The sequence below is a fragment of the Siphateles boraxobius genome, unplaced genomic scaffold (genome assembly GCF_051911475.1).
Source record: "Siphateles boraxobius isolate OS27281-9 unplaced genomic scaffold, OSU_SipBor_1 163, whole genome shotgun sequence".
Classification (NCBI taxonomy): domain Eukaryota; kingdom Metazoa; phylum Chordata; class Actinopteri; order Cypriniformes; family Leuciscidae; genus Siphateles; species Siphateles boraxobius.
In genome coordinates this window covers 353924-380000 of record NW_027508770.1, presented here as the reverse complement: position 1 = coordinate 380000, position 26077 = coordinate 353924, and the positions used below count along the sequence as shown (strand labels likewise).

The window sequence follows — 26077 nt, the reverse complement described above, 5'->3', positions numbered from 1 at the left end:
ATCATCATCATCATCATCATCATCCTCCTCCTGTAACACAGCAGAATGAAGGGAACCGAGGCTTCGTCGTGGATCAGTCACTGCTGATTTAGAAGGCATTGGAATCTTTCAGCACTTTTGTTTTCTTTGTTTTCTCCATTCATCAAGAAGCCTTTGGCCTGTTAGGAGTGTGATGTCATCTCCTGTCAGGCTCTTTCACACACTTTTACTCCACAGAATAAACGCTTGATTTTTCATGTGTATTTCCAACAGACTGGACTGTGAAATATCTGGTGTTTGAGTGGAACTGCATCAGGCCCCGCCCACTTCCTCTGCTCCTGTCCAATGAGAACGCAGCCACGGACACACTACTCTGTTTCCGAGGAGATTTACAGGATTCATCGACAGCACGTACTGTACTGGATTTATAAAGTGTGGCTCTTGTTCTCTTTTGTCTGAATACCAAAATCCCTTCGAAGGAAAATGAACCGCACCATATTCTATTTTGCAGTTTTCTTTGATAGAAGTTATTTTGTTGAAAATGAGAAGAGTTTGAGCGTTTAAATGAAAAGGCATCGTCCTTGTGTTGTTATTTTTAAGAGGATATTTACTGTACAGAGTTCTGTTTTTGCCGACGGAAGTTTTCACTTTGAAGTCTTTCTTTTCCTGCACAGACATATAATAACAGACGCAATGCACCACTAAAAACAATAAATTAAACATTTAAATGCAAGCTTGACTTTTTATTAACTTTCCGATGGTTTCAAATACCCACTGCACGCAGAAACACACACACACGCTTGTTAAATCATCTGGTAGGTTGTATTGAGTCGGTCAGCGTGTGGATCTGCTGAAGATCGTCCAGAACCGGAACCCGAAACCAGCCAGAAGCCAGCCAGACTCCCAGCACACACTGAAGGCCTTAAACGTGATCACTACTGTCTAGTGAGCGGTTAAAGCGTGATCACTACTGTCTAGTGAGGGGTTAAAGCGTGATCACTACTGTCTAGTGAGGGGTTAAAGCGTGATCACTACTATCTATTGAGGGGTTAAAGCGTGATCACTACTATCTATTGAGGGGTTAAAGCGTGATCACTTCTGTCTAGTGAGGGGTTAAAGCGTGATCACTACTATCTATTGAGGGGTTAAAGCGTGATCACTACTGGCTAGTGAGGGGTTAAAGCGTGATCACTTCTGGCTAGTGAGGGGTTAAAGTGTGATCACTACTGGCTAGTGAGGGGGTTAAAGCGTGATCATCACTTCTGGCTAGTGAGGGGTTAAAGCGTGATCACTACTATCTATTGAGGGGTTAAAGCGTGATCACTACTTGCTAGTGAGGGGTTAAAGCGTGATCACTTCTGGCTAGTGAGGGGTTAAAGCGTGATCACTACTGTCTAGTGAGGGGTTAAAGCGTGATCACTACTGTCTAGTGAGGGGTTAAAGCGTGATCACTACTGTCTAGTGAGGGGTTAAAGTGTGATCACTACTGTCTAGTGAGGGGTTAAAGCGTGATCACTACTGTCTAGTGAGGGGTTAAAGCGTGATCACTACTGGCTAGTGAGGGGGTTAAAGCGTGATCACTTCTGGCTAGTGAGGGGTTAAAGCGTGATCACTACTGTCTAGTGAGGGGTTAAAGCGTGATCACTACTGTCTAGTGAGGGGTTAAAGCGTGATCACTACTGGCTAGTGAGGGGTTAAAGCGTGATCACTTCTGGCTAGTGAGGGGTTAAAGCGTGATCACTACTATCTATTGAGGGGTTAAAGCGTGATCACTACTGGCTAGTGAGGGGTTAAAGCGTGATCACTTCTGGCTAGTGAGGGGTTAAAGCGTGATCACTACTGTCTAGTGAGGGGTTAAAGTGTGATCACTACTGTCAAGTGAGGGGTTAAAGCGTGATCACTACTATCTATTGAGGGGTTAAAGCGTGATCACTACTGGCTAGTGAGGGGTTAAAGCGTGATCACTACTGGCTAGTGAGGGGTTAAAGCGTGATCACTACTGGCTAGTGAGGGGGTTAAAGCGTGATCACTTCTGGCTAGTGAGGGGTTAAAGCGTGATCACTACTGTCTAGTGAGGGGTTAAAGTGTGATCACTACTGTCTAGTGAGGGGTTAAAGCGTGATCACTACTATCTATTGAGGGGTTAAAGCGTGATCACTACTGGCTAGTGAGGGGTTAAAGCGTGATCACTACTGGCTAGTGAGGGGGTTAAAGCGTGATCATCACTTCTGGCTAGTGAGGGGTTAAAGCGTGATCACTACTGTCTAGTGAGGGGGTTAAAGCGTGATCATCACTTCTGGCTAGTGAGGGGTTAAAGCGTGATCACTACTATCTATTCGAGTGTTAAAGCGTGATCACTACTGGCTAGTGAGGGGTTAAAGCGTGATCACAACTGGCTAGTGAGGGAGTTAAAGCGTGATCAATTCTGGCTAGTGAGGGGTTAAAGTGTGATCACTACTGTCTAGTGAGGGGTTAAAGTGTGATCACTACTGTCTAGTGAGGGGTTAAAGCATGATCACTACTGTCTAGTGAGGGGTTAAAGCGTGATCACTACTGTCTAGTGAGGGGTTAAAGCGTGATCACTACTGTCTAGTGAGGGGTTAAAGCGTGATCACTACTGTCTAGTGAGGGGTTAAAGCGTGATCACTACTGGCTAGTGAGGGGTTAAAGCGTGATCTCTTCTGGCTAGTGAGGGGTTAAAGTGTGATCACTACTGTCTAGTGAGGGGTTAAAGCGTGATCATCACTACTGGCTAGTGAGGGGTTAAAGCGTGATCACTACTGGCTAGTGCGGGGTTAAAGCGTGATCACTACTATCTAGTGAGGGGTTAAAGCGTGATCACTACTATCTAGTGAGGGGTTAAAGCATGATCACTACTGGCTAGTGAGGGGTTAAAGCATGATCACTTCTGGCTAGTGAGGGGTTAAAGCGTGATCACTTCTGGCTAGTGAGGGGTTAAAGCGTGATCACTTCTGGCTAGTGAGGGGTTAAAGCGTGATCACTACTGTCTAGTGAGGGGTTAAAGCGTGATCACTACTGTCTAGTGAGGGGTTAAAGCGTGATCACTTCTGGCTAGTGAGGGGTTAAAGCGTGATCACTACTGTCTAGTGAGGGGTTAAAGCGTGATCACTACTGTCTAGTGAGGGGTTAAAGCGTGATCACTACTGTCTAGTGAGGGGTTAAAGCGTGATCACTACTGTCTAGTGAGGGGTTAAAGCGTGATCACTACTGGCTAGTGAGGGGTTAAAGCGTGATCACTTCTGGCTAGTGAGGGGTTAAAGTGTGATCACTACTGGCTAGTGAGGGGTTAAAGCGTGATCACTGCTGGCTAGTGGGGGTTAAAGCGTGATCACCACTATCTAGTGAGGGGTTAAAGCATGATCACTGCTGTCTAGTGAGGGGTTAAAGCGTGATCATCACTACTGTCTAGTGAGGCGTTAAAGCGTGATCACTACTGTCTAGTGAGGGGTTAAAGCGTGATCACTACTGTTATGATCAGGCTCCCTGGCCACAACATAAAGTGACCGCAAAGTTAGTCGTACTTGTTTGTCTAGGGAATTTATTAAACAATTAAGTAAATTACAAACAAAACAGAAATTGGGAGAAAACTACAACAGAACAAAACATTGCAGGAAGATCAACAACAACAGGCGTGGTGGCCGGTACACAAGTCTCTCCCTCCTCTTCCCCCTCTCTGCACGAAGTGCCTCAGGTTAAAAGGGTGTCTCTCCGCCCACTCGTTACCTGATCACACCTGCACACAATAACAAAGGAAAAGCATACTGCCGAGCAGTCAAACATTAGTAAAGGAAAACAGAGCCACCAAAGGTACTGGAGGGACATAACACTACTATCTAGTGAGGGGTTAAAGCGTGATCACTACTATCTAGTGAGGGGTTAAAGCGTAATCACTACTATCTAGTGAGGGGTTAAAGCGTGATCACTACTGGCTAGTGAGGGGTAAAAGCGTGATCACTAGTGACTAGTGAGGGGTTAAAGCGTGATCATCACTACTGGCTAGTGAGGGGTTAAAGCGTGATCACTACTGTCTAGTGAGGGGTTAAAGCGTGACCACTAGTGGCTAGTGAGGGGTTAAAGCGGACCACTAGTGGCTAGTGAGGGGTTAAAGCGTGACCACTAGTGGCTAGGGAGGGGTTAAAGCGTGACCACTAGTGGCTAGTGAGGGGTTAAAGCGTGATCACTACTGTCTAGTGAGGGGTTAAAGCGGACCACTAGTGGCTAGTGAGGGGTTAAAGCGGACGACTAGTGGCTAGTCAGGGGTTAAAGCGTGACCACTAGTGGCTAGGGAGGGGTTAAAGCGGACGACTAGTGGCTAGTGAGGGGTTAAAGCGGACGACTAGTGGCTAGTGAGGGGTTAAAGCGGACGACTAGTGGCTAGTGAGGGGTTAAAGCGGACGACTAGTGGCTAGTGAGGGGTTAAAACGGACCACTACAGCTCAGGCCGTCTGTTCACAGTCTCGCAAGCATAATTGTGCTCCATTTGTGTAAACGTCCCATCAGAATGACTTTTGCTTTGGTTCTTCCTTTTCAGGGTTTAATTTTGTTTGAATTCTACAGCTGTTTTTGTGAAATGTGCAGGAATAATATTCCTCGATCAGCCCTCGAGCACTGTACAAACCCAGCGCGCTGTAAAATTATACTTTAAAGGTCAAAATAAATGGTATTTGATTAACCCGTCTGTATACACTGACCCACATTTGATGCGCTGCCTTCAGCCCAGTCAGCTTATTTATACAACGCTTTTTACAACACAGAGTTTCAAAGCAGCTTTACAGAGATAACAGGAAAATAATGCAACAAAGTTTATTTCCAGAAGAAAATAGCGTCACAGTCCAGCTTAAGTAAGTTCAGTGATGGTTCATTTTTTTGTAAAAAAAAGTTATTGATTTAGTTAATTTATATATCGCTCTGGAGAAAACAGTGATGTCATCGTCCAGCTCAGTTTCAGTTCTCATATAATGGTGTCAATGCAGGAGATCAATAATATTGAATATAAAAAAAAAAAGTCCCAAACTAAGCAGGACAAAGGCTAAAAAGGCCTAGTTTTATGTGTGTTTTAAAGCTTCATGTTCTGGCATTTAAGTAGCAGGCAGTTTTCATGCACCTCCAAGTTTTTGAAAAATTCATAATTCTTGTGAAATGCTTCATTAAACGAGTGGACAGGATGAAAAAATAATTTCCAGGTATGAAAGCTGTTATTATCCTCAGAGCACCTTTAACATGTCTGTTCTGTTTCCACGAATTTACTCTTCACACACACACACTGATACTTGCAAACGCATTATAATAGAAGGCAAGTCATATCACGTTTGCTCATGTTTACATGAATTTGGCATTTATCCGAAGTACTGACACCGCATTCACGGTTCACATGCTAATAATTAATGCATTCCTCAGTTCTAGTGCGCGTGTCCTGTAGATCAAAACTAGGGACGCGCGCTTCTAGAGCAAATTAAGCATATCTGCGGGAGGGCTTTTAAAAAACAAAATGCGCGAGCGTTAAATGGCTGACAGATTATGGAGATCAACTTTATAATCGCCATTAGGCCGCATTCACTATTGTAAACAGATCAATGTGGCGTCGCTCCTCGAAGTCTCGCGAGAACGCGTCACGCGGTGAAATCTGTCGGCTCTCCTTGTCCAATAAAGTGACGCGGTTTCCGCTGCGCTCTTATTTCACCCTCAGACCGAAAGAGACGCGCAGCTCGAGTTCCAACGCTCGTCGACGCGCAACGCTTTCACACACACGGACGAAAACTCAAACCGACACGTTTCATTTTAAAGCAACGTTTACGTTTTGTGGAATACACCGTTTTTCTTTCATTTTTTTCCTCAAAGTTGTAAGTCTGACCGACCGGCGTCGAGAGAGGAATCACCGGACACGAGCAGCGCGAGCACGAGCAACATACCGGCAAACAAAGAACCCTGTTTTAGCGCGAGATCAACCTTCACCACTCGTTAGTTATGAGTCATGTGGCCGTCGAGAATGTACACGGTCTAGACCAGCAGGTGAGTCGGGCTCCATCACGGGGTTTCGGGCTGTTTCGGGCGGGTTGGGGTGACGCTCAAGCCGCGCTGCGTGTTTAAGATGGAGGCGCTGCTGTCGATGCGCGGATGATGGCGGAGATGCGGCGCGTCGGAACGCGGAGCGTTTATTCGTCACGCGCGGCTGCGTTGCATCGCAGTGTTAATGAGACGCTTCGTTAAAGGGTTTCGGGAGGATTGCGTGTTTCATAAGTGGATGTATGTGTAGATTATGATGTCGTTCGGACACATTAAATCCAGCGAGGAGAAACTTTAATCTGGTGGATTTTAGAGACGCTCGGGCCTGTTGTTTAGCTTATTCTGGGCCTTTGTCTGACCAATTCCCAGTTTCACTGTATTTGGTATCAAATTTTACATTCGGTGTCATCTCATGTCTTGATAGAACTCATTCTGTACGTTAGATGAACGCAAACCGACATAGATATCTCAACTGAAACATTCTGAATCTTCTAAGAGCTTGTCAAATTACATTAAGAAGTCATTAATAGTCAATAATCTGTTTAGTTAGTGTTGAATTTAAGGCATGACGCGTGTTAAAGTTGTGTTGTAAATGTTAGTGGCGTAATTTACCTCAGCCACACTCGGCTTTTATTCTCTTTTTGGCTCAGGTTTCGGTTTTTTAATTTGGATGTGGCGGTATTTATTTATCAGTTAATCAGCTTTGTGTTTGACATTCAGTTGTCTAAACCAATTTATAACTTATTCTACAGGATGTGTGAGAGTAAATTAAAAAAAAATTTGTGGACGTTAAATTATCAATTTATTTGTCCTCCGTGATCTTTTGTGCTGAATGCGCTCGTGCTCTCGCGCGCCCTCTGCCGGTAGTGACGTTATTCGCGTTTCTCAATGACCCGGTTCAGGTGTTTGTTTTTTTGAACAATATCTCGTTTCTCTTTCAGCTTGCTGTGCTAGACTTGAACTCCGCTGAAGGAATCCCTGGAAGTGAGTATCTGCATCTTAGACCAGTTTATGATCAGCTGACATCTTGTTTAATCATGCGGTTCAAACCCAGGAAGTTGTTTTAACTCTAGATTAAGTAATGTGTGTGTTTGCCATGCTAACAAAGTCCGTCCTTCACCAGGGCGTTACATTCCACCTCATTTAAGGAACAAAGAAGGTCCCAAAAATGGTACGTACACCTCCTCTGAACTGCTGATGCTTAAAGTGCCAGTTCACATCTATAATGATAAAGAAATTGTTTTAAAATCTTCAATGTAAAAGATTAGCAGTCCACAACAATAACGGCACAAACTATAGTGTTGGAATTACTTTCAGAACAATTATTTTCCATTTGATGAACGGTAAAAACATTGACTGCCAATCAGAATCCATCCTGCTTTAACAAGCTCCTAATAAACCGTGAGATCGTGTGGACAGTCGTCAACATTAGTGATCAAAACCTTTTATCAAAGTTAAACATGAAATTTGGACCATACCCGTTCTTGTCTTAGGACAACTTTGATGAACTTTTTTGATCCACTTACAATGTTGACTACTGTAGTTATTGTTTTTTGTTATCATTCTTTGTGTGAACGATCTTTATCCCTCACTAAACTCCAGTGCAGTGAAAAAGTTGTAATTGTCTAACATTAAATCTACAATGTTTGTTTTTTCCATTTGTGGTTCAGCATGTGTAGGATTATCAGTGTGACGTCCATCTAGTGCACTACAGCTGGCGTAGTCATCATGATCTTGTTGCACTGTTCAGTTCACAACCAAGTGGTTTTTCCACTGGCGTTTCCGGCTCACTTTACCCCTCGTCCATATTTTGTCCAGTGACACGAGTGCTCGTTATGCTGGCGTGTAAAGCAAAGAAACGCTTCTGAACCGCATCGTTCTGCAGTGTGTCCCCCCCCCCCCGGCCTGTAGTGTCCGCCCCCGGCCTGTAGTGTCCGCCCCCGGCCTGTAGTGTCCGCCCCCGGCCTGTAGTGTCCGCCCCCGGCCTGTAGTGTCCGCCCCCGGCCTGTAGTGTCCGCCCCCGGCCTGTAGTGTCCGCCCCCGGCCTGTAGTGTCCGCCCCCGGCCTGTAGTGTCCGCCCCCGGCCTGTAGTGTCCGCCCCCGGCCTGTAGTGTCCGCCCCCGGCCTGTAGTGTCCGCCCCCGGCCTGTAGTGTCCGCCCCCGGCCTGTAGTGTCCGCCCCCGGCCTGTAGTGTCCGCCCCCGGCCTGTAGCGTCCGCCCCCCGGCCTGTAGCGTCCGCCCCCGGCCTGTAGCGTCCGCCCCCGGCCTGTAGCGTCCGCCCCCGGCCTGTAGCGTCCGCCCCCGGCCTGTAGCGTCCGCCCCCGGCCTGTAGCGTCCGCCCCCGGCCTGTAGCGTCCGCCCCCGGCCTGTAGCGTCCGCCCCCGGCCTGTAGCGTCCGCCCCCGGCCTGTAGCGTCCGCCCCCCGGCCTGTAGCGTCCGCCCCCCGGCCTGTAGCGTCCGCCCCCCGGCCTGTAGCGTCCGCCCCCCGGCCTGTAGCGTCCGCCCCCCGGCCTGTAGCGTCCGCCCCCCGGCCTGTAGTGTCCGCCCCCCGGCCTGTAGTGTCCGCCCCCCGGCCTGTAGTGTCCGCCCCCCGGCCTGTAGTGTCCGCCCCCCGGCCTGTAGTGTCCGCCCCCCGGCCTGTAGTGTCCGCCCCCCGGCCTGTAGTGTCCGCCCCCCGGCCTGTAGTGTCCGCCCCCCGGCCTGTAGCGTCCGCCCCCCGGCCTGTAGCGTCCGCCCCCCGGCCTGTAGCGTCCGCCCCCCGGCCTGTAGCGTCCGCCCCCCGGCCTGTAGCGTCCGCCCCCCGGCCTGTAGCGTCCGCCCCCCGGCCTGTAGCGTCCGCCCCCCGGCCTGTAGCGTCCGCCCCCCGGCCTGTAGCGTCCGCCCCCCGGCCTGTAGCGTCCGCCCCCCGGCCTGTAGCGTCCGCCCACCCCCCCCCCCCCCCGGCCTGTAGCGTCCGCTCCCACCCCCCCCCCCCCGGCCTGTAGCGCCCCCCCCCCCCCCCCCCCGGCCTGTAGCATCCGTCGTCCCCCCGGCCTGTAGTGTCCTGACCACACGTTTCTTCTCTCGGCAGGAGCGTATTCCTCTGGTAGACAGAGCGGTTTCTCAGTGGCTCTCGACAGCTGTAAGTTTCTATTCTGACAGCCTTGGCTAAAGAGAAACTTTGAGAGGAAAAAAATGCTCAAATATGCATGATTCCACAATTAATTCTCAGAACACACTTGAAATCGTAACTAACAGGTTATTTTGGCATTTGTTTCCAAGATGGTGTGCACAGGCTTTAAGATCACTCGGACTCGCACATATTTGCTTTGCTTTAATTTCTGCAACTTGCAAAGTTCCACGGCAGCCGGCCTTGAGCCGGCCTTGAGCCGGTTAGCCGCTGGTGGGAGTGCGCTCCTGCTTGACTAACTGCTTTGCGTGTGACTGCCCCAGAAAGCCCCTCTCTCCGTCTACAGCGCCTGAAGACGTGTCTGCGCGTGCAATAACCCGTGCTCTCCTCTCCCTCAGATTCTCCCGGAGGATGGGACAACGGGCGCAGCAACGGCTTTGTGAACGGCTTCCACGACGGCTCCCGTATGAACGGAGGGAACGGGTTTGGGCGCGGGCCGATGCGCACCGACCGCGGGGGAAGAGGAGGGTTCAGGGGCAAACCCGGCGGATCCTTCAACCCCATCCAGACACTGCAGAGCGCAGGCATGTCTCATGACCTCTGACCACATGACCTCTGACCTGTAATGCTCCTGAATCACAATCACACACTGTCTCAGTTCTCCTCTGGCCAACGAACCAACAGAGTCTGGTTTCTCACGAGGGTTTTCCTCAGTTTTGTCACTGATGGAGTTTGTGTTCCTTCACTGTCGACTTTGGCTTTTGTCTTGCTTAGTTGAGGACATTTAATATTCAACAATATTTATTCATCTCCTGCATTGACGCCATTATATGAGCGCTGGATGATGACATCTATATGATGAGAGGCTATATATAAATTAAGTTAACTTTTTTACAACAAAAATTAGCCATCACTGAATATACTTAAAGGGGACATATCATGAAAATCTGTCTTTCTCTAAGTACTGTAATCCGGTTTCTACCGACACAGTAAACGGGAAAAGTGAAACCCAGTAACTGTTTTGCTAAGCCTTGATTTCTCTCCTTCTGACGTATGAAGAGGATCTTAATATAATATTACTGGCCCTTAATCTGCGCGTTTATAATATTACCGGCTCTTAATCTGCACGTTTATAATATTACCGGCTCTTAATCTGCGCGTTTATAATATTACCGGCTCTTAATCTGCGCGTTTATAATATTACCGGCTCTTAATCTGCACGTTTATAATATTACCGGCCCTTAATCTGCACGTTTATAATATTACCGGCTCTTAATCTGCACGTTTATATTACCGGCCCTTAATCTGCTCGTTTATAATATTACCGGCTCTTAATCTGCACGTTTATAATATTACCGGCCCTTAATCTGCACGTTTATAATATTACCGGCTCTTAATCTGCACGTTTATAATATTACCGGCTCTTAATCTGCACGTTTATAATATTACCGGCTCTTAATCTGCACGTTTATAATATTACCGGCTCTTAATCTGCACGTTTATAATATTACCGGCTCTTAATCTGCACGTTTATAATATTACCGGCTCTTAATCTGCACGTTTATAATATTACCGGCCCTTAATCTGCACGTTTATAATATTACCGGCCCTTAATCTGCACGTTTATAATATTACCGGCCCTTAATCTGCACGTTTATAATATTACCGGCTCTTAATCTGCACGTTTATAATATTACCGGCTCTTAATCTGCACGTTTATAATATTACCGGCCCTTAATCTGCTCGTTTATAATATTACCGGCTCTTAATCTGCACGTTTATAATATTACCGGCTCTTAATCTGCACGTTTATATTACCGGCCCTTAATCTGCACGTTTATAATATTACCGGCTCTTAATCTGCAGGTTTATAATATTACCGGCTCTTAATCTGCAGGTTTATAATATTACCGGCTCTTAATCTGCACGTTTATAATATTACCGGCTCTTAATCTGCACGTTTATAATATTACCGGCCCTTAATCTGCTCGTTTATAATATTACCGGCTCTTAATCTGCACGTTTATAATATTACCGGCTCTTAATCTGCACGTTTATATTACCGGCCCTTAATCTGCTCGTTTATAATATTACCGGCCCTTAATCTGCTCGTTTATAATATTACCGGCCCTTAATCTGCTCGTTTATAATATTACCGGCTCTTAATCTGCACGTTTATAATATTACCGGCTCTTAATCTGCACGTTTATATTACCGGCTCTTAATCTGCACGTTTATAATATTACCGGCCCTTAATCTGCACGTTTATAATATTACCGGCTCTTAATCTGCACGTTTATAATATTACCGGCCCTTAATCTGCACGTTTATAATATTACCGGCCCTTAATCTGCTCGTTTATAATATTACCGGCCCTTAATCAGCTCGTTTATAATATTACCGGCTCTTAATCTGCACGTTTATAATATTACCGGCTCTTAATCTGCACGTTTATAATATTACCGGCTCTTAATCTGCACGTTTATAATATTACCGGCTCTTAATCTGCACGTTTATAATATTACCGGCCCTTAATCTGCTCGTTTATAATATTACCGGCTCTTAATCTGCACGTTTATAATATTACCGGCCCTTAATCTGCACGTTTATAATATTACCGGCCCTTAATCTGCTCGTTTATAATATTACCGGCCCTTAATCAGCTCGTTTATAATATTACCGGCTCTTAATCTGCACGTTTATAATATTACCGGCTCTTAATCTGCACGTTTATAATATTACCGGCTCTTAATCTGCACGTTTATAATATTACCGGCCCTTAATCTGCACGTTTATAATATTACCGGCCCTTAATCTGCTCGTTTATAATATTACCGGCTCTTAATCTGCACGTTTATAATATTACCGGCTCTTAATCTGCACGTTTATAATATTACCGGCTCTTAATCTGCACGTTTATAATATTACCGGCTCTTAATCTGCACGTTTATAATATTACCGGCTCTTAATCTGCTCGTTTATAATATTACCGGCCCTTAATCTGCTCGTTTATAATATTACCGGCTCTTAATCTGCTCGTTTATAATATTACCGGCTCTTAATCTGCTCGTTTATAATATTACCGGCCCTTAATCTGCTCGTTTATAATATTACTGGCCCTTAATCTGCTCGTTTATAATATTACCGGCTCATAATCTGCACATTTACACACACCAGCCGACATTCGGTTTCTCGAGCGCCAACAGTGAGCAGTTCTAACGCAGCGGCAGAAGATCCAGCAAAGTGAAACTGTTCTGTCGTTGAGCACAGACGAGCACTGAACACTATTGACCAGAACATGTCACCCCTGTCTTATAAACACCTCAGGAACTGTGGACACTTGTGTAGAAGTTCAACATGATGAGGAGATGATCAGTGTTACTCCACAACAACTACATAAATGTCTCCACTAACGTTCAGGAAGTCCAGGTTCAGTCTGAGAGTAGCACGTCTCCCGTGAGGCGTATTTCTCCTGGACTCTGACGCGGAAACAAACTGTTGCATTATTTTCCTGTTATCTCTGTAAAGCTGCTTTGAAACAATGTGTTGTAAAAAGCGCTTTATAAATAAATGAGTTGATGACTTGCATTACCTGCCGTGTTCTGATGTGTGTGTGTGTGTGTGGTTATGACAGATGGCGGTGGGTGGAACGCCCCAAAAGACATGGCGTACAACAGCTTCGGCGGGCGCTCTGACCGGGGCAAGTCCTCTTTCTTCAACGACCGCGGATCTTCTAACAGGGGCCGGTGAGACCTTTATTCCTTTCACCTGCTTGCTTTCTCTTTAGCATGTTAGAAGTCTGTAGCTCCTAGCTTCAAGTAAAACTACGTCTACTTTAATCCGGATGCGTTTGTAAATGGTGTTTTTGTTTAAAAATGATCCGTCTACACTAGGACTTTCAGGCGTTTCCTGACGCTTCAGTGTGGATGAGAAACTTTTTGAAAGCGCTAAAGTGTCTTTACTGCGCATGCGTAAACCCTCAGAAGCTCGCTGAGATCACGCAGACGGAAAAATAAAGTTATCCTGCAATTCCTCTGACAGGATAATTTTATTTATCAGAATATCTCAGCATTCACCGATGCGTCCCGTCGCTCTCGCTCACCATTATATGTTTGGTTTAAAACGCGACGCTAATGTTTTCCCGCAGGACAGCAGACGGGAGTTCTGTCGTCTGTGCCGGACTGTGATATGAAGAATAACATTTTAGCAACGGTGTGAGTGAACCGCACATAACGGGCACAATACTGGTATAATCAATCAGCAATATCTATTAGATCAATATGCGTCACATGACAAACCTACGTCATCGTTTTTAAATATCTCTGTTTTGACAGTCCACACTACAACACGTAAACAGTGTTTACTAATGTATCCACTTTGGAGAGTTTTCATTAATAAAAACTCCGTCTCAGTGTGACGAAGGCCAAAACGGAGAGAAAAAGATGCGTTTTTAAATGAGAGTATTAGTGTGTGCCGGGCCTGAAGAGTGTGTGTGTGTGTGTATTGGGCAGGTACGAGCGCGGCGGGTTCGGTGGCGGGGGGAACAGCCGGTGGGGAGAAGACTCCCGAGAGGAAGAGGACTGGTCCAAACCGCTGCCTCCCAACGAGCGCCAGGAACAGTGAGTGTTGATGTGACGTCTTTACTTCCCTAACCCTCAAACACAAATCCTGTTTCCTATGTGTGAAGTAGTTTTTTTCCTCCCATTTAAGCAATTTCATTTTCCCTCTTTGTTTTCTAATGGCTAATAGAATTTTTAATAATTCATCAAAGAGCGACGGAATGAGGTAGTTATGGTGTTGTTCATAAGTGCTAATCTTGTATTCATGCATCCATTGATATGAACTGGACGTTGCATTTGGGTTTAAACCCAAAGCGGTGTTTTTCCTGACGCTTGTGTCCGGTTCTCTCGCAGTGAGCTGTTCGCTGCCAGCAACACCGGGATTAACTTTGAAAAATATGATGACATTCCTGTTGAAGCCACAGGCCAGAACTGCCCTCAGCACATTGAGAGTGTGAGTTGCCTAATAAAGATCTCCTGCTGAGTTTAATTGGATTTTAATGTTTTTTTTTAGGGTTGCACGAAATATCTGCCACCATATCGATATATATTCATTTTTAATGCTATCGTTATCGGCTCAATAAAAAGATTTTAGCCGATATATTAAAACCATGAATTGCTTGAAATATAATTGGAATCACTTCAAAAAAGGAAAATGTAGTTCAGTGCAACACAAGTCTGTCATATCGGCTACATAAGAGCATAACATTATAATTGTGTGCTTGGGACCTGGATTTTAATGGTGAGACTTGTTTTTGTAATCAGGCTCTCAAAGATTTGAGAAATTAGATTTATCAGCCAATATATCGGTTATCGGCTTTCAAATATAAAGATCGTGTCTTCCAACATGTTCATATCGGTGCATCCCTGATGGTTTTAATTGAACTGCTTTGTGTGTTTTGGTGATAGTTCCAAGATTTGGAGATGGGCGAGATCATTATGGGTAACATCGCCCTGAGCCGCTACACACGACCCACTCCGGTCCAGAAGTACGCCATTCCCATCATCAAGTCTAAGAGAGACCTGATGGCGTGCGCACAGACAGGTCAGACATCCGCTCGTGTTCAGCGTGTGTGTGTGTGTGTGTGGTACACCGCACTTGATTGACACTTGTGTTTGTGATTAGGTTCTGGTAAGACCGCAGCGTTCCTGTTGCCGGTCCTGAGCCAGATCTACACCGAGGGCCCGGGAGAAGCGCTGCAGGCGGCGAAGAACAGCGCACAGGTACCGACTCGTCCGGGAATGGGTCAAGAAATGGGAACTTGTGGCCGATCTTAACTTGGTGTGTTGTTGTCCTCAGGAAAATGGGAAATATGGCCGCCGTAAGCAGTATCCCATCTCTCTGGTCTTAGCCCCCACACGAGAGCTGGCTCTGCAGATCTACGACGAGGCCAGGAAGGTAATGAACAACCCAACCAGAACTAGAGTTGGGAATCGAAAATCAATTCAAATTCTGGAATGGAATACTTGTTAAATTTATTTTGATTCCTCTTATCGATTCCTTTTGTGAGCATTTCAAAATGTCTTAACCATTGAAGCGTGAGACTGTTCGTGTGTATCAGTATATGGGATCTGTGCAGCTCTTAAAGTGACAACAGCCTAATAATCCTGCCGTCTATATAATAACACTATTCAAACAGCAGAAGACTGAATATTCACTCGTTCTAGACCGAATAACTTTTGTAACTATATTTGTAATGTATATTTTATTAATAAAGTGCAGTGTTATTTTACATTTGATTAGTTTCTGCCCCGAATACCTGAAAATTCTTAACACGATTTCAATCATATCTTTTAGTTGTATCTATTTGTTGCGATTTGCTAATTTCTTCTTCTTTTTTTTAATTATTTGTCTTAAATAATGCTCAATGTGCATTGGTTAGGCTAGTTGTTTTTCTATGGTGTTTAACAGGCAAACGTTACTTGTGTAAGAGTTCTTTAGCCTGATTTGTGTTCATGATATTCAGCTACAATTAAATGTTTTGCAAGAAGACTAAATGTGAATTATATCTAAGTTTTTTTTTACCTTATTGGAATCGAGATTAGGAATTGGAATCAATAGTTAAAATGATTCCCTAACCAGAGCAGGATCTGATTGGATGTTTAACCCTGGTGTTGTGTAGTTTGCGTATCGGTCTCTGGTGCGGCCCTGTGTGGTGTACGGCGGCGCTGACATCGGCCAGCAGATCCGGGATCTGGAGCGCGGCTGTCATCTGCTCGTGGCCACGCCGGGCCGGCTCGTGGACATGATGGAGCGGGGCAAGATCGGCATGGACTACTGCAAGTACGTCAAGCATCTGCCCATGTGACCCTGGGCCACTAAACCACTCTCAAGGGTCAATCTTTTTCAAATTAAGGTTTATCCATCATCTGAAAGCTAAATAAGCTTTCCATTAATGTATGATTTGTTAGGTTAGGATATTAATATTTCATTCACTCACAAAAATAAATGTTTTATATATTTACAGTAGGAAATTTACAATATCTTCATGGAACATGATCTTTACTTAATATCCTAATGATTTTTGGCATTAAAAAAAAATCGATACTTTTGCCCCATACGATGTATTGTTGGCTATTGCCACAAATATACCCGTGCGACTCGTGACTGGGTTAGTGGTCCAGGGTCACATTCGACCCCTCTCTTTTCACCTCTGTTTGTGGCTTGACCTTGAGCTGTTTGTCGCTAGTTACCTGGTTCTGGATGAAGCGGACCGCATGCTGGACATGGGCTTTGAGCCACAGATCCGGCGTATCGTGGAGCAGGACACCATGCCTCCCAAAGGCCTTCGACAGACCATGATGTTCAGCGCCACCTTCCCCAAGGAGATCCAGGTGACTTTCAGGATGTTGTGTTGTAGACATATTTACTGCGTCTTAATTCGCCAACTTATACTCTACGCCCTGAAAGTATGTACTCATTTTGAAGAGAAAGTAGATCCTTTTGAGTGTAGCAGAAGAATAAACGAACTCTCACGTCATACAATGGTGTCATTAATGGTTGCTCTGTCACATGTCACGCAACTGACCTGTCAATCATTCTGTCACGCAAACTGACCTGTCAATCATATTGTCAAAGATAAAATCCTCCATTGAATGTCCTACTGTATCAGATGCAGAGACTCCTCATATTAATACATGACGCATTTAAAAGTTAATGGGCAAACGGATCCTTATATTTCATCTGTAATAAGAATGTGGACATTTGTAACACGAATAACATTAAATATTTTATTAGGTTAAACTGATTAGTCTCAAACCTTTATCTAGACCTCTCACCGTCGGTCGCTCATATCCGCCATGGGTTTTTTTGTTTTTTTTTACTCATGATTATAGTTCCTCCTCCAAAGCGCAATGGGTTATGGGTAATATTAGCCGTTATAGTGAGCACGGATCCACACACTGAAAATCCTCCGGGAATAGTAGACCATCTTCTGGCACACTCTTTAACATGCTATACTTTGAGACACTTATTTTAATCTCACACACGGGTTAGGATGGATAGTGTGGACATTGAGACTCCCCGATGCATTTCTTGGACGTGTTCTTACGGTGTTTTAATGTTTCTTAGATCTTGGCTCGCGACTTCCTAGAGGAGTACATCTTCCTGGCCGTGGGCCGGGTCGGGTCCACCTCGGAGAACATCACACAGAAGGTGGTGTGGGTCGAGGAAAACGACAAGAGGTCCTTCCTCCTCGACTTGCTCAACGCCACAGGTACGTTAGTCTGCAAATGGCCCCTCATCAACAGGATTCAGATTTGTGGGGTTTCTCATTTGTGGTCTGTTTATAAGACCATGATGCCACACTGGTCTTCACATGCTGTCATATTTGAGGAGATGAAATTAAAGTAATCTCTCCTGAGGTCTTTTGGGGTTGAGTATAATATGAAATGGCCCTCTAAACACCAGTATTATGAAATGTAGGATCCGTGAGATCAGGCTACAGAGCAAGTCACCTATAGTTGTTTAGCACTTTATATAATACAGATTGTTTCACTTTAGGGTGATGAAACAGGAAAATAACAATTCAATGATGCAAACAGATTTCAGCTCTAAAAAGACAGTAGTAAACAGTTGATCAGTGTATGTTTGGTTCAATAACAGTGTAAAGTACATCAATTATAAAATGAGTTCAGTTCAGCTATAAAGCTGTGATGTCATCGTCCAGCTCTCGTCCAATAGTGTCAGTGCAGACTAGTTTTGCTGAATGACGTTTTTAGATGTTCGGTAGCTGCACATTTGTACGGTCCTCCCATAGTGCAGTAGAGCTTCATCTGAACCCATGTATACCATATCTAGAATGAAACTGATATTTGTTGAAGCTCATCATAAGATCTGATTCTATTTAGTTATTCCGAGTGAGGTTCAGGACAATACGGGGGAGAACGTAGAAAAACCTGGTGAGTAGAGACGTTTATCTCTCCACTGGAAGTGGAACAAATGCAAGTCTCATCTCACCTCTTTATTTTTCTTGAACATTGTTTGTTTTTCAACCCCTTTCACCATGTCACATGAGATCTAGTTCTCGTGTGGTGTTAGGATCTTTATTTGATGTTTTTACCCCCCCCCCCCCATGCTCCTTTCCAGTGGTTGATTCCTTCAGCTGGATCTGTGCATGAAGTGTCTGTGCAATGCAGTGCTGAACTGGGCTGTGTTTCCCGAAAGCATCGTTAGCAACTACAGTTCAGTCGTTATCAGTTCAACGAGTCGTGTTTCCCGAAACCATCGTTCTAACGAAGATTCGCACACAGCATCGCAGAGTTGTGTGTGTGTGAGCATCAGATCTCCTGTGATTAGAAGAGTTTCTTGTTTTCATGACGTGTGACTCAATAAATCCTGATCTTGAGGAAAATAATCAAGCTGACATTCATACAATCATATCTTTTATTTAGAACACATACAAAAGCCATTTACGTCTTTTAGTTTGTCAGGAGATTTAAAGTGTAGTTTTTGAGGAGTGCGCATGTGTGAACGAGCTCGAGTGTGTGAGAACGAGTCTATGAGTGAATCTGGAAATAAAGCAAAATAACTGAGAAAAATGAGAATAATTCCTCGGATGCCATGTCTAATTTATAGCAAAACATCTCGCGTTAATTCACTCATAAACAGATTCATTAACAGTAGTTATTACTCAAACACCTGTGACATCATTAATGTGGTTTCGGGAAACAGTCGTGACTCGCTAGTGGATTTCTTCAGCGATGCGTCGCACTACAGAAGTGAAGCCGCGAGTGACAGGGATGTACGGGAAACACGGTCCTGTAAAGTCATGTGACTGCTGTGATTTATCTGCGTTTAGCAGGACAGCACATCGAAGTTCAGCATTGGCTTTAACGGCACTAGTCTTAAGTTTAACGTTAAGTTCACTTCTATGAGATCCAAATGCTTGTCACTTCCTGTTTGCCATTCATTAGCTTCTGCTCACGCTGAAGTGCTTGATCAGGTGTTCATCGTCTTCATCTCGTCCATTAGGTAAAGAATCTCTGACTTTGGTGTTTGTTGAGACCAAAAAGGGCGCGGACGCTCTGGAGGACTTCCTGTACCGTGAGGGTTACGCGTGCACCAGCATCCACGGGGACCGTTCCCAGCGGGACCGAGAGGAGGCGCTGCACCAGTTCCGGTCCGGGAGATGCCCCATCCTAGTGGCCACCGCCGTACGTGGCTTTCCTTCCTCCGCTTGTGTTACAGGGCTCATCGGATGCAAAATTCACTTTTATATGGTGTTTGCATTAAACGTGTCTTTGCCGTGTGTGGACACAACACCATACAGTGAAGAAAATGTACTTTTTTTTTATCCTCAAAAAGCCTAAACGCTTTAAATCAAGCCGTTTGGATTTTCTGAGCAATATGTCATATTGCTCATGCTCCGCCCACGACCGCTGACGGGCTGTCCCGTATTAGCATATTTCCCGTATTACACATCACTTTAGTGTCTTGTCGACGCCCATGGGTGAGCAGTTGCTCATCATCATTTAGAGACATGCACTGAAACTTTCGGGAGGTGAAAGGGTCAAGTCCATTTATACAGCGCTTTAACAATCGAGAGTTTCACATCAGCTTTACAGTGATAATAGGAGATTACAGTACCAGATTGTTCTGGCTTTACAGCAGATCTAGAATAAAGTTATTGTCCAGATAAAGTTAGTTTTGATCAGAGGTCTTCAATCCTGCTCCTGGAGGGCCGGTGTCCTGCAGAGTTTAGTTCCAGCCCTAATCAAACACGCCTGAATCAGCTCATTAAGCTCTTCAGGATCGCTAACATACACAGGCTGGTGTGCTGAAACAGGAACCGAACTCTGCAGGACAGCGGCCCTCCAGGAGCAGGATTGAAGACCTCTGCTTTTGATTCACTTCTGTTGCAGAGATCATTAGTTATTAACTTAGCGGGCGCTAACACGACTGTACAACCGTTTACACAACCATTGAGGAATTTTAACCAGAGTATGTTAACTTTCCGAATTATTCAACTTGTGTAAAATGTGCGTCCGACGACCCTTTAAGCATTGAGTGTTCTGGTGCCGCTCTCACGCTCTCGTTCCACAGGTGGCGGCTCGCGGGCTCGACATCTCCAACGTGAAGCACGTCATTAACTTCGACCTGCCGAGTGACATCGAGGAATACGTCCACCGCATCGGGCGTACCGGCCGTGTGGGCAACCTGGGTAATTATGACATCATCGATACACTTGCATGTACAGTACCAGTCAAAAGTTTGATCGGTAACATTTTTAGAAAGTCTCTTCTGCTCACCAAGGCTGCATTTATTTGTTTAAGAATACAAAAAAAGGAAAAACAGTGACATTATTATAATGTAAATCATCTGTTTTCTATGTGAATATATAGTAAAGTGTAATTTATTCCTGTGATCAAAGCTGAATTTTCAGCATCATTACTCCAGTCTTCAGTGTCACATGATCCTTCAGAAATCAGTAATAATATTTCATGTTTTTTTTTGTGGCGTTTATCTGCGGTGTAGTGCATAAGCTTACTCGTGTTTGGTTTGCTCATCACAGGTCTCGCCACATCGTTCTTCAACGATAAGAACGGCAACATCACGAAGGACCTGCTGGACATCTTGGTGGAGGCGAAGCAGGAAGTGCCGTCGTGGCTGGAGAGCCTGGCGTACGAACACCAGCACAAGAGCAGCACCCGCGGGCGCTCCAAGAGGTCAGCAACACACACACGCCCCACACACACACACCTGCCACACGCGCACACGCACACTTGCCCCGCGCACACCCCTGCCCCCCTCGCATGCACACCCCTGCCCCCCTCGCATGCACACCCCTGCCCCCCTCGCACGCACACCCCTGCCCCCCTCGCACGCACACCTCTGCCCCCCTCGCACGCACACCCCTGCCCCGCTCGCACGCACACCCCTGCCCCCCTCGCACGCACACCCCTGCCCCGCTCGCACGCACACCCCTGCCCCCCTCGCACGCACACCCCTGCCCCCCTCGCACGCACACCCCTGCCCCCCTCGCACGCACACCCCTGCCCCCCTCACACTCACTCTTGATGGGACTCGCCGTGGAGGGCTAGTCTTTATGGTGATGTCGTGAAGCATCGCAGACGCTAGCCGGTTGTCGTCCTCCGAGACGCTATGAGATGAAACGATCAAATCTTGCATCCTGACGCCGTTGCGTTTACGAACTCCTACGACACTCTACGTCAAACGGATCGTACCAACATCTTGTAATATGACCCGGGCATTCCTCAGTGTTACGATGGTCTCAGACTCCTCGTTAAACTGATTCTGTTCCTCAGGTTCTCCGGTGGGTTTGGAGCCCGGGACTACCGTCAGACCAGTAACAGCACCAGCAGCGGAGGCTTCGGCAGCCGGGGGGGCCGCAGCACTGGGGGCCACGGTGGGAACCGCGGGTTCGGTGGAGGTAAGGCTCTTTCATTCAGGAACTCCTCAAGGGAAGGGCTTGGTGGCTTTTCCGCCATTGCTTTAACTCAAATATACAGTCAACAATTGAAGTGGATCAAAACCTTTCATCAGTTATACATGAGTTTTGAACGATACTCGTTCCCGTCTAAGCCAACTTTGAACTTTTTTTGGGATCCACTTTAAATGTTGACTACTGTATTCCCAGTCCAGTTGCATGACAGCAGGGCTCGACATTCACTTGCCCCTTCAAAAATAAAAACTTGTCCCGGACGACGTTAAAGAATTTTACTTCCCGACGGACGAGTAGCCTGATTAGAACGTCAAAAAAAATAACTTTGGAATCACTCAAGCGAGAGATTATTCTGTTATTACACTTATTGTGAGTTGCGATCGATAGTGGATAATGAATATAATACTGACGTAATAAGGTTGTGCTGTTGAGGCTCTCGAGGAGAAATCCAAACAAATGAGCGCTTAAAGGTGCCAATATTACAGTGTGGATTTAAATATCAAAGCTGATTGAACAACGATGAGAATATTGCTTCAGAATAAATATTTACAACACACAAAAATTCTGGACAAGGAACTATTTTGCTCTGAGACGTGAAGGACAGATTATAGAGTTAATATCTCCTGAAAGATGCTAACATTTACAATACACACGCATACATTCATTTAAAAAGTTGATGAATACTCCCTTATCGTTTTTTAAATGTAGGGATTGATAAAATGACTCCAATTTCAGTGACTTTTGTAGCACATTCCTATCATTGGAGCAGCAAAACCAAAAGTCCAGTCAGCTTTATCATACAGCGCTTTTTACAGCAGAGTTTCGAAGCAGCTTCACAGAGATAACGGAAATAATGCTATAAAGTTTGTTTCCAGAAGAAAATGGCGTCACAGGCGAGCTTAAGTTCAGTGACGGTTCATTTGTTTAATTTACTATATATATAGCTGCTGTGAAGAAAACGGTGATGTCATCGTTCCCTTCAGTTCTCATATAATGCTGTCAATGCAGGAGATCAATAATAGTGTTGAATATTAAATGTCCAGGACAAAGTCGACAGTGAAGAAACACAAACTCCGTCAGTGACAGAATGGAGGAAACCCTCGTGAGGAACCGTGATCTGAACTGTGTGTGTGTGTGTGTGTGTGTCCTCAGGTGGCTTCGGGAACTTCTACAGCAGTGATGGCTACGGAGGGAACTACTCTCAGGTGGACTGGTGGGGTAACTGAGACCCCCCCCCTCCTCCACCCCACCCACTCCCCATTACAGTGGATCACCATGCCAAACTCACTGAACGGAAACCACATGATGTACCATAGCCAGACTATATACCCTGTGTAGCTTTGAAGAACTTTGCAGTACATTACCAGCTGTGATTCTCTGACCCCACCCGGAGAGGCTTTCGCCCCGTGGGATTGTGGGATGCCAGGACAGCGAAGGCTTGACCGTAGCAGAAAGCAGTGTCCCGATCCGTGCTGACGGGGGAACCGAGTTTGCTTTAAGATTCCCGGACTCTAGTTTTCCACTACATCTCATTTCTTTATGAATGAGAATCATTCGTTTGTTAATGTACTGTGCCTTTAAATTTATACTCGCTGTGTTTTGGTTTGTTTTTCTTTTTTTTAAATGTCTGGCTGACAGTTGTTTCCCCTCTTTTCTTTCTTTCTTTCTTCGTTTTCTCCCCCCAAATGACTTTAGTTTTGGATGGTATAACAAAATAAGCTTGGATGTAATCAAACCTTGGCAAACTCTGGGATGGTCTGTCACAACCTCGTTTTGAACTGAAATTTCTAATGGGGTCACCAGTGCTGATGTCACATCGGCCTGACCCGTACGCCCCCACCCCCCCCCCCCCCCCACCCCCCGATTGGCTCGTACCCTCTGGTGTGGTAAAACCGCATCTCAAGGGAGTTAAAATATCGAATGCTTGCTCACTCTATCCTGGAGAGGTATCTGTAAGAGACAGTAGTCTTCTGAGAAAAGAAACCAAGCCATTCCAGTATATAATCTTAAATTTGATTGTTGTTGATGAACCGTGTCTGCCTCCGCCACTCCGCTGTGTAACTCTACCATTGAGGCAGCTAAGCTAGTTCACTAACACACACTAGCTGTTTAGTGGTGTTGGATTACTTTATTTTTTTTTTCTTTGAAAATATTAGGATGTAGCAATTGGTTTAACCTCTTGTACTTCCTTCAAAACTCATTCTTGAAGTTGATAATGGGAGGCTTGTGGCGACTTCCGTAGCGAGAGTTCAGATGCTACTCGAGGACCGCGCCGTCAGAGCGAACCGGCCCCGAACGCCCGCTCGTCTCTGAAGAAATCCGCATGCTAGTGTTCTTGTTTTTTGGTCAAGGAGATTTTCAAATCGATTTCTGCAGCAGGCTTTTACGTTCGTTACAAGTAACGTTTGTTCACTTTTTTTTTTCTTTTTTTTTCTCTCTTTTTCAAGCTGCGTTGAATTCCGAAAGACATCCTCGGCTTTACACGGCTCCGCGTACCCCCAGGGCTAGCGAGCGCTGGGGTCAGAGTTCAGCGTACACGACAGGGGTGTGGCTTTACTGTAAAACCAGACTCTCATTGGTTGGTTTGTTTCCGTGGCATCCCTGGCCAAAGACAGGTTTCTTTCAAACTCCCACGAGCCCCTCGTGCGGCGGGTGTGTATCGCCTGTCCGAGGGCGAGTGGGAAGCGTTTAACTGAAGTGCAATAGATTTACTCAAGCGTGTTGTGCCTTTCGACATGAATTTGAAAACGGTGACGTGAAGCCGATGCTTTGACAGTATTGTGTAACTCGAAAGCAGTGGTGCTACTTTAGCCCTTCTGTGTTACGCCCTTCAAGTTTTACAAAAGTCGTTTTATTGCACATCTAGGGTTTTATATAAATGTCTTGAGTGCGTGTCCTTAAGCTTCCAAATATTGTGTGTGAAGATAGTGAAAACGCAGCTTGTTTACAAAAGGGGAAGGGTTCTCCAATAGTTAACCAGGATTGATTTGGGACCAGGGGGATTAGCAGTGGGGAATTTAGCTATTTGCACAGATTACTAGATTCTACTTTTGCTGCTAGTTTGTGTAATTTATTAAGCATTTTTGAGAAATATTTATTTTTATAAGCCTAAAAGTGATAGTTTCAAGTAACTTGACCAAAAGACAGTACAAAAACACTGGCACTTGAATGTTGAATGTCACCCGTATGCGTGAAATTTATATTTTTCGGGGTAGTGTGAGCTTTTTAATGTTTACGGTCGTTTTGGACTCCGCCAAAATTCGCATCTGTAATTGTCTCGCTGACTAAACGTTTCAATCCGATCAATCGAACTCTGAATTGGCAGCCACGATTTGAATGCTAAACAACCATGCCAAGGTTTGGAAAAAGTTACAGAAATATTTTTGTAAATGTGTATCAGTGCAAAGTGTTCAGATTCTCCAGTTTTTCTGTTTGTTTTTGTTTTTCTGGTATTTATTTCTATTTTTTTGTTTGTGTCTTTACCCCCAGTGAATGTCTGGCACACGGCAATCTTAAGTAACAAAAACATGTGGTTATTCTCTATTGTTGCATTTGCATATTGGGCGTGGCGGTGGTGTTCTCTGACAGGATTGGCTGAGGCTGAAGCAGTCGAGGGCGTGACCGAGGCTTTAATCACCGGATCGTGTGAAAGAACATCACCGGAGCCCTTAGAGTTAGAGTATTTGCTTTACGTACTAGTTTAGAGGCTGTGCACTGCACGAAAAATGAAAATGTGTGTTTATCGTATGATTTTACCAAATTAAAGTTGGAAATTGCAAATACAGAAACTTCTCGTGTGTCTTTGCATCTTGCGGTACTGAAGGCTTAAAACGCCGTTATTAAGGCTGGTTTTGGTCTCTTGCATCTGCGACCTCGGTTTATGCGAGCTGTGGTGCGACGCTTCAAACACACGATCGGCATCCGGACGGGTTTTAGACTGAATTCGGTTTTTGCTCTAAGTCTTGAAATTATTAATTAATTTGAATAAACACCTGCTTTGTTTGGATTGATTAAATTCAGTGGTTTCCTCTATTTTCTAATGGTTCCATGTTTAAGGCCTCTTATAGAGAACATCAACCACAACAAAAATAAACTCAAAGTTGGCAGCCGGTTTTGGAATTGGCCGATTTGCTTGAAAAAAAGTCAATGTTGTCCATGAAATGTCATGATGGGTGCATCACTACTGCTTTCATCTCTACAAACTAACTCTTGAAGCTGTAGTTGTGGCGCTGGTCTAGCAGTGATGTTTCCCGAGCGCAGACAATCCCAACACAAGCACTCTCAGCTCTAGTCACATCTTTGTAAAGGATGTTTGCTAAAAACAACTGAAGGTTTAAATCTGTATTGATTTTTGTTTAAGTAATATGGAGTTGAAAATTAACACAAGAATACAAATGTTTTGTGAATAGAAAAGTTTGAGAACCACTGTGCTAAAGGACGTCGTTATTGTAGAGTTACAGTATCAGTTTAGCAGACGAATATCCACATGGTGTTTGTAGTAA

The 26077-nt window shown here is 45.2% G+C and overlaps 2 protein-coding genes across 29 annotated transcripts in view; both read left to right on the top strand.

Moving 5' to 3' along the window:
- LOC143740039 (ubiquitin carboxyl-terminal hydrolase 9X-like) overlaps positions 1 to 712 on the top strand; it is a 79720-nt gene extending 79008 nt beyond the window's left edge. For 21 of the 23 annotated variants that reach the window (XM_077232087.1, XM_077232081.1, XM_077232073.1 and 18 more), the window contains one exon: positions 1 to 712. This exon is cut by the window's left edge and continues 338 nt beyond it. The gene's annotated coding sequence lies outside the window, so the exon portion shown is untranslated. The other 2 variants (XR_013204714.1, XR_013204713.1) reach the window with 1 other exon arrangement.
- Positions 713 to 5395: 4683 nt separating this feature from the next.
- On the top strand, positions 5396 to 25363 carry ddx3xb (DEAD-box helicase 3 X-linked b). Of its 6 annotated transcripts, XM_077232062.1 has the most exons (20): positions 5685 to 6009; positions 6945 to 6987; positions 7127 to 7174; positions 9074 to 9124; positions 9511 to 9696; positions 12747 to 12858; positions 13624 to 13731; positions 14026 to 14125; positions 14581 to 14716; positions 14798 to 14895; positions 14972 to 15070; positions 15795 to 15955; positions 16362 to 16506; positions 17243 to 17387; positions 18022 to 18072; positions 19145 to 19326; positions 20216 to 20333; positions 20685 to 20838; positions 21439 to 21563; positions 22728 to 25363. In XM_077232062.1, exons 1-20 carry the CDS (start codon positions 5965 to 5967, stop codon positions 22799 to 22801), a joined length of 2181 nt encoding a protein of 726 aa, XP_077088177.1. In that variant the 5' UTR covers positions 5685 to 5964; the 3' UTR covers positions 22802 to 25363. The 6 variants fall into 6 exon arrangements, with proteins under 6 accessions (XP_077088180.1, XP_077088178.1, XP_077088181.1 ...); XM_077232063.1 differs by lacking the exon at positions 9074 to 9124 and having other exon boundaries at positions 5648 to 6009; XM_077232064.1 differs by lacking the exon at positions 18022 to 18072 and having other exon boundaries at positions 5675 to 6009.
- Positions 25364 to 26077: the final 714 nt, after the last annotated feature.